The 10,138-nt window shown below is 35.9% G+C and overlaps 1 protein-coding gene across 1 annotated transcript in view; it reads right to left on the reverse strand.

Annotated features, from left to right (window-relative positions):
* The window catches only part of ppp2r1b (protein phosphatase 2 regulatory subunit A, beta), a 15,002-nt gene extending 8,103 nt beyond the window's left edge, over window positions 1-6,899 (reverse strand). The window contains exons 1-8 of the mRNA XM_015377271.1: window positions 6,734-6,899; window positions 5,962-6,052; window positions 5,779-5,879; window positions 5,023-5,255; window positions 4,772-4,919; window positions 4,517-4,672; window positions 2,530-2,644; window positions 2,373-2,443 (exon numbers count right to left, since the gene is read on the reverse strand). Coding sequence (XP_015232757.1) covers window positions 2,373-2,443; window positions 2,530-2,644; window positions 4,517-4,672; window positions 4,772-4,919; window positions 5,023-5,255; window positions 5,779-5,879; window positions 5,962-6,052; window positions 6,734-6,811 — 993 coding nt within the window. The 5' untranslated portion in view covers window positions 6,812-6,899. The remainder of the gene's footprint in view (window positions 1-2,372; window positions 2,444-2,529; window positions 2,645-4,516; window positions 4,673-4,771; window positions 4,920-5,022; window positions 5,256-5,778; window positions 5,880-5,961; window positions 6,053-6,733) is intronic.
* Between the last annotated feature and the right edge of the window lie 3,239 nt (window positions 6,900-10,138).

Here is a 10,138-nt window from a genome sequence, read left to right on the forward strand (position 1 = left end):
ATTTCAATTAAATATTCAAATGTCAACATGTAAAAACAAAAACATGTTAAATATTTCAATTGAAATGAATACAAACAGGAATCTTTGTATTTGCCAAAGCTTATAGAAGCAGCATAACAGGTGTTGTTCCACTAGAAGAGGCAATATTTAATGCCTTGATGCTAAATATATTTTTTACCAAATTAAATGGAAGTATTTAGACTATACTTAATGTTCATGTACTATTCAGACTTTAAAAATAAGCAGAATAAAATATCTGGGGTTTTTAAAGCTACGTGATAATTCAACCAATCTGATGATCAAATAACCTAAATAATGTACTAAAAACAAAATTAGTGTTTCTCTGCTCCTATTCTTATTTTTTTAGGTAAAAAAAAAAAGAGAAAAGAATGCCCTTTCCATTCAATAAACCTCTTTATATTCATTTTTAATTGCTTTTTATGTTTATTTTTGTTGATATACGTCTTACGGTTAAAACAGGATTAATTGGAACAACCTAATTACAAACTAGATTAAAACATTTTATCTAGTACCACAACTAATAAAGTTTCCAAAAGTAATTTCCTTCATTTGAAATTTGTTTTCATGAAACATGAAGAAATAAATAAGAAACGAGTAATTAGTTTCAGTATAAAAATCTGAGTGTAGCATTATTAAAGTCGTAGGAAAGCGGCTGTTGCAAACGTTGCAGTTCCAAATTCTGCTGAGTGGTGCATGACTTTACACAAGTTAATAAAGTGAATGTGATAGGTTGTTTATCAAGAGGGCGGGATTCTTGTGGCGGAAGGTTCACAAGCAAGCTTGATTGTGGCTGGATTACTTGGAAGCATTTTGCTAACCAGTTAGCAACTTAGTGCTAGTAGTTTCCTAATGGGAAATTACATTGGGACCAAGTAGCACTAAATTGGTGACTTAGAAACGACAGTGTCAAGGAACGCTATGGACAGCGGTAACATGCAAGAGGACGAGAGTTTTGTGACGGAATTTGTGGATGAGTCTCCTTACTCTCCTTTCAATTAAGAGTATTAAGTTAAAAGTTCTCTTTTCTGTTGCTGTTATTCAATAAAAGTACACTCTAAGATAATTGGAGGCGAGAACACTAAACTTTTAAGTGTCACTATATGGCCTCTTTATCGATTTAATGTGTAATTTTAGAAAAAGTGTTCCGAAGTTGACTGCGGCAACCTAATTTCAACCAGTCTGCAGCGGCCCTCTCTCAGCATAGCCATGTGGCTGGCTATGATGGCGATATTTTTTTTTATTTGGCAAAATGTTCATTCTATTTGTGTTTATCTGACTGTGTTAATCATTATTCCCCCACCCAAATGAAAAATGTCAGAATTTATTATCATCAACAGACTATTAATAACAGGAAGTGAAAGGCAGCTCCAAAAGAAGCGTGTGGTGAAATCACAAGTACACTTCTGTTCAAAATGACCCAGATTTATTCTGTGTGCTCCCGTTCTCACCAAGTCCACACTTTTCTGTGTTCTTCTCAAGAACATACTTGGCGAGGACATGAGTCCGTACTCGCGTTCTAGTGAATCAAGAAACAGCCAACAATTCGCTCTCCAACTATACACTTGTAACGGTCACCACTACTCTGCGAAGATTCTTATTTCAACCGTTGCGTATATTAGCTGCGACATATGAATCAAGATGCTATGACCAAAACAATTAGATTGACAGATGACTGTTGATATATGATTAGTCGAATTTATGTGTACAGGCTGACGTCTATTCAACTTGTTTGCATAATATAACGGAGAAAAAAAAACGAAAAAAAAAACCCCCACAGATTTTAGGACAGGATTTTTTTTTCCAAATAGAAATTCTCTAAATTTTGGGACAATATTGTCTGATAAGAGTACATTTATACACATGTTTAAGCCAGAATGATTTCCCTCCGACTTTAAAAAGATAAAAACAGAAAAGTCAACATCCTCTCCTCTGCACTTGGCTTGTTCAGCCCTCCTATGTTAATCATTACCTCCATAATATTTTACATAAACCACAACCCCACAGACAGTGCTCATCTACAATGTAGTTTAAGAGCGCAAACATGTATGAAGTAAAAGCATAAAAGTTTAAACTGCCAGTTGAAGGATCTTCATATTGAAATGTCTAAATAAAAACTGCTTGATAATCCACATGTAATATCTGCACAACTTAATTTTAAAGCCAACCTTTATCATGGGCTCATCAAGTTAGTGTTGTTCTATTTAATAGTCTTCAGAATACCCTATAGATCCCCAGAGAAGACCTTTGAAGAGATAAAGCTCATCAGCAGCATCAGCACTTAGTGACTCAAAGTGAGGGTGGGAGTTGATTCGACAAAAATGGAACAACTTTAAAAAGAGTTATGTCTTTACCTTTACGCAGGGCAGGATGTGACTCATTATGATCTGCTCACGATTATCCTCTGGAAGATTCTCACAAAACTCTGGGAATACAAAACATTAAACAAATATGAGGCAGGTCGCTAAACTAGCACAGATCCATTTAACACCTCTTTCAAGCAAGTCTTACCTTTGACTTTGTTGGCAGCAGCAGCGCGGACCTCAGCCTCACAATCCTTGAGCAGATTTTGGAAAGCTGGAACCAGGTCATTCTTTGTGATCTCTGGACCAACAGCCTTTTGCAGCTAGAGACCAAGAAAAACACAAAATGTTTTGGCAAAGTACTGAACTGGTACAAAAACAGTGACTCCCAGAAAAGCACTACGCAAGGAGCCATTGGCACAAGGTTGGAGTTCCCATATTTCTTTCTCACACTGTATTATTATTATTGTTTTTAGAAACATTTCCCTAGCCTCTTGGTGTAAAAAGAAAAAAAAGCTCAGACCATTTAAAAATGATCACAAGTTACTTTACCCCTAAACAAATGACCATTTATTTAAAAAGTGCCAATCTACACAACAGTATGAATCTATAGTCAGGGAATAATAAATATTTAGGGATGAAAGTAGTTTAAATTCTTGCCAGTACTGTGAGAAAAAAAAAACCCAAAAACGTTTTAGTTTTCATTCCTTTCAAAAACAGACATTCTTTATCTTAAGACTTTTTCCTCATAATTCCAGCATTTCCCCTTTTTCATTCAATTTATTTTTTTTATATTTAACAATAAAAATGCAACACAGCCTTTACAGTAGTAGATGGAAATGTATTGGCCTTATGATCAGAGACCTCATAATATTTTTTTGGTTAAAATAAAACTCTTGCTGCATCAGTTATTTTACCTCCAGATAAAAAAAAAACAAACAAAAAAAACCCGAAACTTTTATGGTTATACCAGGTTTGCTTTTGTGAAACTTCTGGAAGACTGGAATCACCTCATGTAACCCAATAAAGAAAATACTCACTAAGACTGCCCACACCAAAAAACTTTTGTTTGTTTTCCATAAAAAAAAAAAAAAAAAAAAAAAAAAAAAAAAAAAAAACTGAAGTAGAAATGTAAAGGGATATGGATTTTTTTTTCCATAAAAAATAAAAAAAAAAGATTAAATAGAGGAACGATGAGAAAGAACCAGTCAAAGGTCTATGTGCTGTTTTGTCTGGGTCTATTTTAGGGTGGGCGATATCGAACATTTTCCCAACAGATATTTGTCCATCCAACAAATGGCGATGCATGTTAGATTCGTGCAGGAGACGTTGTGGGCTAAGACAAGCACACCTTCACAGTGCGTCTTCTGCATCGCTAGTTGTATTAAGCAGCTATTCACACTGCTAAAACCAGATAAGGTAAAGATGTTTGTTTTGATGTCAAAACAAGTCTTGTCAAATGTAAGTTTCATCCAATGGGAATAGTTCTTTTTTTAGAGTCATTCTGACTATATTATGAGAAATTATTTTTTATTTATGCTTATTCATTTATTTATGCTCAGAATCTTTGAGGCTGATATTTATTTCATTTTTATTTCTTTTGAGAAGTGTACAGGTTCACTGGAGGACTTTTTCTTTAATTTTGTATTTATTTTAAAACCAAATCCAATCCATGACAGATTGAGTTGCCTGTATGCAGTTAAAAAGAAGTCTCTGGTTTGGATCATAATTGTTTGCCTATAAATAAAACTGAGTTTTTTTCTGAACATATAACATACTTCAGTTCTTTTTGTCTCAGGTTTAAGTGGATTAATCATTTGGGGCTGCAGCTGGAAGGAGTTATGTGTAGGAACCATTAAAAAACAGCATTATAATATTTTTTTTTTGCTGCAGGCTGCTTCTTAACCTGTAGCCAGCAACCGCCCCAAGCAAAGGGGCTCAGAACCCACCAGAATCACATTTAACTTGTAATTGCAAAAGCATAAAAACAGAAAATGACAACTATTATGATAGAGCAGCACTAAAAATTCATCATCTTGACAGTTTAAAGTATGAACAGTTGAGTATGTTATAAGTCTGTTTCTAAAACTGGTGTCAGAAAACAGCAGGGGGAGAATTTGTTACTATATGATTGGAACACCAATGACAAATTAAAGCCAGCATTAGAGTGAAAAAAGTATTCATCTTTGATTTACCTCTGAGAACTTGTCCGCCACCATGTAACGAACCCTCCAGGACTTATCTTCAGCAGCTTGACGCAGGGTTGGCATCACCAATGTCTCTAGGTCCTCCTGAGGCAGGAGAGTTGCAATACTGACACACGCCTCCACTGCAAGCAGCCGAACAGAGTCCTAAAGGAGACAAAACAGGATCAGATTGGACAGTTGGTAAAACACAGAATTATAAAATGCATGTTGCTTACAAAGCTAATAAGGTAACCAAGCTTATACCTGCTCATCTGATGCCAGAGCAGTGAAAAGAGGAATAATGTCAGTTTTTACATATTCCAACTCCAGAACTTTTGCAAATTCCCCCAGTTTAGATGCAGCAGCACGACGCACCATGGGAGTGTCATCAGAACACAAGGTGCGAAAATGCCTAAACGTAACAGAAATAGAGTCAGAGAAAATATTTAAGGCACACACAGACATAAAGAAGAAAGAAACAGGACAATTGTTTTTTTCTTTAAGAGGTGACTTACTGCCGGATTTCAGCCTTGACCGTGCTGGAGACACGTGGATAACACACACTAAACAGGCCGCAAGCTGATGTGCGAGAGGTGAACCAGTCACCACTGGCCAGCCGTTTCACCAGAGGCTCAAAATGAACTTCCAGGTCAACTGGAGAGTGCTCCTGTGAGATCTTACGCAGGGATTCTACAGCTTTGTCTCGGACTACTGTCTCTTCAACTGTAGCAAGGCTTTCCAAAGGAGGCTGTGCGTCAAAAAAGAAAGAAGTGCATTCAGACATTTGGAAGACACATATCCTAATATTGTAAACACCTGATGACCATTTCTTAAGTTTCTTTTTCACATAAACAAACGCACAGAAGGGCAAATCTCTAATCCTTGGTAAACATTAATTAAGCTGCAGTGGACCGCTGTCATATATTGAACTATTTTTTGTTTACAAAGCTCTGAGTGTCCGATGTGTCAATGACCTACTTTTACAGAGATTAAAACAATCCACTGATGATCAGAACCAGACATCTTTTCTTTAGAAACTGACCAAAACCCTTAAAAACTCAATTATAGGCGCCAAAATTAATAACTACTTTGACTGCCAGACAATAAATACAAAGAATAACAATGCTAATACATTTTTTCAATGTTCAATATAAATCTTGCACATGGTTAGGGGCACTTGTTTTGGTCCATTTATAAAAATAAAAAAAAAGAGAGAGAAAATCCTTAATTTAAACAAATATTTCAAATCATCTAAGCAGATCCAAACTTACCAGAAGACAGTGGACATACTCCGGCCCTCCCACCAACATAGTGAAATTGCCAAGCTGTTCTGCCAATGCCAAAAGTACTTCATCTTCATCATAGATGGTGTCTAAAAATAAGCAAAATAACAAGTGAGATGAATTATTCACATGATAAAACATTTATCAAAAACACTTCAAAGATGAGCTTACCTGTAAGGAAAGGAAGCAGTTCAGTGCGAGTCCTCTCTACGCCAAGAGCCAGAGCAATAGTAGACAGCTTCTTGATGCTGTTCAGTCGTAACTATAAAATCAATAAATAATTGGTACATAGATTAGAATGCGTTCACAATTATAGAGGCATGAATACCCTATCATTAAACTCACTAATGAATAAAGTAATGAAATAAATAGAGGCATGTTACTGTTTATGTTTACACGACGCTCTTTATGATTGAATCTAGTTAGCTAATGCTAACTAGCGTCCATATTACTCTAAAATCAAAGTAGCCCGATAAAAGCTAGCTTTTGATTAATTTTGTTGTGACCAAAGGGGCTTTTACTTATAATCTTGACAGCCTGTAGTGTTCTAGCTTGTTTCACCGGGAACACTCCCAGTAGTCGCAGTCATTTTGGTCCACAAAGCTAACGATGCAATAATGCTAGCGGATTCAATTAACCGAGAAGGTTGTATAAACAATTTGAACATAGAAATGTCAATATTTAAAATGTCTGATACCCATTGCTTGGGGAAGACATTAATAGCGGTTTTAGACGAACAGCAGTAGTCTCAACTTCCAACAAAAACAAGTATAGGTAGGGTACGCCCGGCAGAAAATTCCCGACAGGCCTCAACTGGGACGTTCGCTAGCTAGCTAGCATATTTGCTAACATGCTAGCGAAGGAATCTGGGGCCTGCATACAGGATGCGTAATCATGTTTTCCACGATACAAAGCTGTTGTATTTAGTTAATGTTAATACAACCTGGACGTCTTCATTTCGCAGCTCGTCAATGAGGACAGCGATAGGGTAAAGAGAGTCGTCTCCATCAGCTCCTGCCATTTTGGATACTGGTGCAGTTACCGAATGGCGCTGCTGTTTCTGGGCGGCACTACGGGGTTTCTGCGCAGAACGACCGCAGCAAGGAGCTGCTTCCTCAGTCTGCTGTAATGATGCCTTCAAGGAACCAAATGGGAATGGGATAAATCCGAGACAGGGTATTTCCCTTTGCTTTTTAAATTTTTATGTATGTATTTATTGGACCATTTGTCCGGAATAAATTCTGTCTGTCTGTCTGTCTGTCTGTCTGTCTGTCTTAAATGAAGATAGCTTGTTATAAGAAGGTACGGAAGATGATTAGGGCCACTGAAAAAAAAAAAATGTAACTGATTTTTAAATTTTATTTCAGTATTATATGAGAAAAAAGTCAGAATTCTGATTTTAATCTCAGAACTCTGACTTTATTCTCAGAATTCAGATTTTTTTCTCTCAGAATTCTGACTTTAATTTCAGAATTCTGCCTTTTTTCAGAATTCTGCCTTTTTTTCTCAGAATCCTGACTTTAATTTCAGATTTCTGACTGAATTCTGACAGCTAACAGACATGTTAGATCAAGCCGTAGCCATGTCTGTTTTAGAGACTAAACAAGCTCTCTTGTTTTAATCACCTTCAGCTCTTCTATTAATGAAATAGCATCACCAGGGACCCCACTGGCATGTAAAACGTTGCAGAATTCCTTCATTTTCCACCAAAGTGTTACTGGCTCTCCCAAACAACTTACATCTCTGTCAGTGAAGCTGAGTGCTCCCACATCTCTTCCTTCATGGTGCCCATCTACATAGAAGATCCAAAATTCTAAGATTAAAGTCAGAATTCTGAGATTAAAGTCAGAATTGTGAGGAAAAATATCAGAATGGTGAGAAAAAAATTCAGAATTGTGAGATTAAAGTCAGAATTTTGAGAAAAAAGTCGGAATTCTGAGACTTTTTTCCCATATAAGACTGAAATATTTAAAAATCAGTTAACTTTTTTTATTTTTTTCAGTGGCCCTAATCCTCTTCTGTAATATGGAATACGGAGAAATGAAAACATGCACAATGCCTGTAAAAAAAAAAAAAAGAATAGTATCACCTGTTTTATATTTAGACCACAGCAGCCCTTTTCAACCAGACCTATTTACTGATGTTTCAAAACTTTGTTTTACCTAAAATGTATAGCAACAGTAAAGTATAGTCTAGTAATGTTGTAAGAGTTTCCATTGCAGGGTTTTTAATAGTGCACTTACCTTGTAAATTGGTGTTTATAACGTCACAGGAGACAAGAAACTGAGCTGGTCACCTGGTAGTTGTAAACATTATGGTGGAAAAAAATTCATAACTTGAAAAGTTTAGACTCCTACTTGATCTTTATGTTTAAACAACTGAAAATAGTGCAAGCCAGTCAAGTGGCATGCTGTGCTAACTGTAATATCCTTTTTATGCATACTGACTGAAATGGTAATCATGGGGGCAGTAGAGAAGGGGTAGATGTGGCTGGGATATGAAAATCATATTAATAGAATACAGCAGTCAGAATATATCGTGCTTGTAAAATATTGGCGTAAAACTTAAAATTGAAGGTGTTTGATAACGATATCTGGCTTCTTCTGTCCATGGTCCTATCCAGAAAACAGCTCTGTTGATTTTTTTATTATTCTTCAGTTTATTTTAAATTTAATGTTTTTGTCTATGTGAGCTTTTTGTTGTAAGTTTTGACCTTAATAAATTCTTAAAACTACCTCTAAGTTCCTGTCTGCAGTATCTGACCTGCTTCAAACCTTAACATCACGCTCACTGGTACGGTGGTCTGTTCCGACGGTATAGCTGTGTTGCATCTGCCAGTTGTCAGGGCAGCTTACCACTTTGAGTATTTATTACTTTATTATTTATTTAGTGTTTATTAACTCAACTGTTAGGCCTGAAGAGAAACCCTCATCACTTTATAAGTACTAAGTCTGTTTATTTAGGGTTCTTCTGGGTTTTTTTTCACTGTGTTGCAGTTTTTGAAACGTTATTTAAACAATAAATCAACAATGATGCAACTAAGTAACATTAACTTTTTAACACAGCATCATTTTAATATCTCATAATTTCCTATTCATTCCTCTAGTAAAGGTTTAGTTAGGTTAATCTGCTTGTGGTATAGCTCAGAATGGCAGCTTGTGGACTTCTAATGTGTTGTCTGGCTCCGAACCAATGGAAGAAGTAACATTTTTGACCAAGATTTTGTTTTAGCTCACAAACTTCAGTCCCAACAGCAGAAACCCAGGATTGGGGATCAAAGGAACAAAAAGAAAGGCATGCCAGGTTCTCCAATTTAATGGTTTGATTTCCTGCAAGGATTAAGTGCAGAGAAATAAATTACTTGTTTTGTTTTAAACACAATCTGCTGGGAACAAGTTATATGCATTTAATACTAGTACAACTTGAAGAATTAAATAGTGGACAGACTGCAGACATGAATTGCTTGCCCAACTGCTTCTTCCCCTTCAAAAATACGGAGGCTGTCATGGTACCAAATGCCTTCTGCAATGTCCACATCACCTTTTTTTGTCAGGTAATGATGAGGTTTTTTTAAATTAGAGATGCAAAAATCAGGATTTTGGGATTAGATCATCAAAATCAATATTTCCTCACCCGTTCAAGAATCAAATCCATAAATTCTTTAATACTGTTGTCTCCTGTACATTAACATTGTATTGTATACAAATTAGGGGATGAGAAACTATCATGAATTAATGGATAAGTGACAAGTCCCGTTTGCAGGACTTACCACTTGAGCTAGCCAAGTGATCTGACATGGCCTTCTACACAGCAGCAAGCACCTAAAACACAATTTATTTGAACTTGGAGTTTTGAGCTGAAGTATTTAATCATGTCTTATTTTTCTACATTTTGATTCTCCGAAGACAGATTTTGTTAATATGGTTTAAGCTATTTCAAAAGTCGGAGCCTGTTTTAGAATTCTTCTTTTTTACTCTGGTGACTGAAAAGTGTATCTTTGTTATTATCATTACAACTATTTTCTATAGGTTTAGTTGATTATTTAAACAATATAGCAGTTGTGAGAGGGGAAATTGTGTTTGCAACATGGAGCGGATTTATTAACAGCAATTACTTGAAAATCTGGCAACTACTGGATAGTTAGATTATCAGCTTCGTTGGATCTCACCTTGTATGTTTTACACCTTCCTTAAGGCATGACTTTCAAATTCTGTCCATATGCTGTGAATAGTATTTTACAGACCATATATCAGTAAAAAAATTTGCAATATGGTCCCTTTTAAAGTTAAAACTGAGCAGAACTTGTGTGAAAGAACTGCCAAACTCCAATAAAAAATAATAATTAAAT

The sequence above is a fragment of the Cyprinodon variegatus genome, unplaced genomic scaffold (genome assembly GCF_000732505.1).
Source record: "Cyprinodon variegatus isolate N-32 unplaced genomic scaffold, C_variegatus-1.0 Scaffold150, whole genome shotgun sequence".
In the NCBI taxonomy this organism is placed as follows: Eukaryota; Metazoa; Chordata; class Actinopteri; order Cyprinodontiformes; family Cyprinodontidae; genus Cyprinodon; species Cyprinodon variegatus.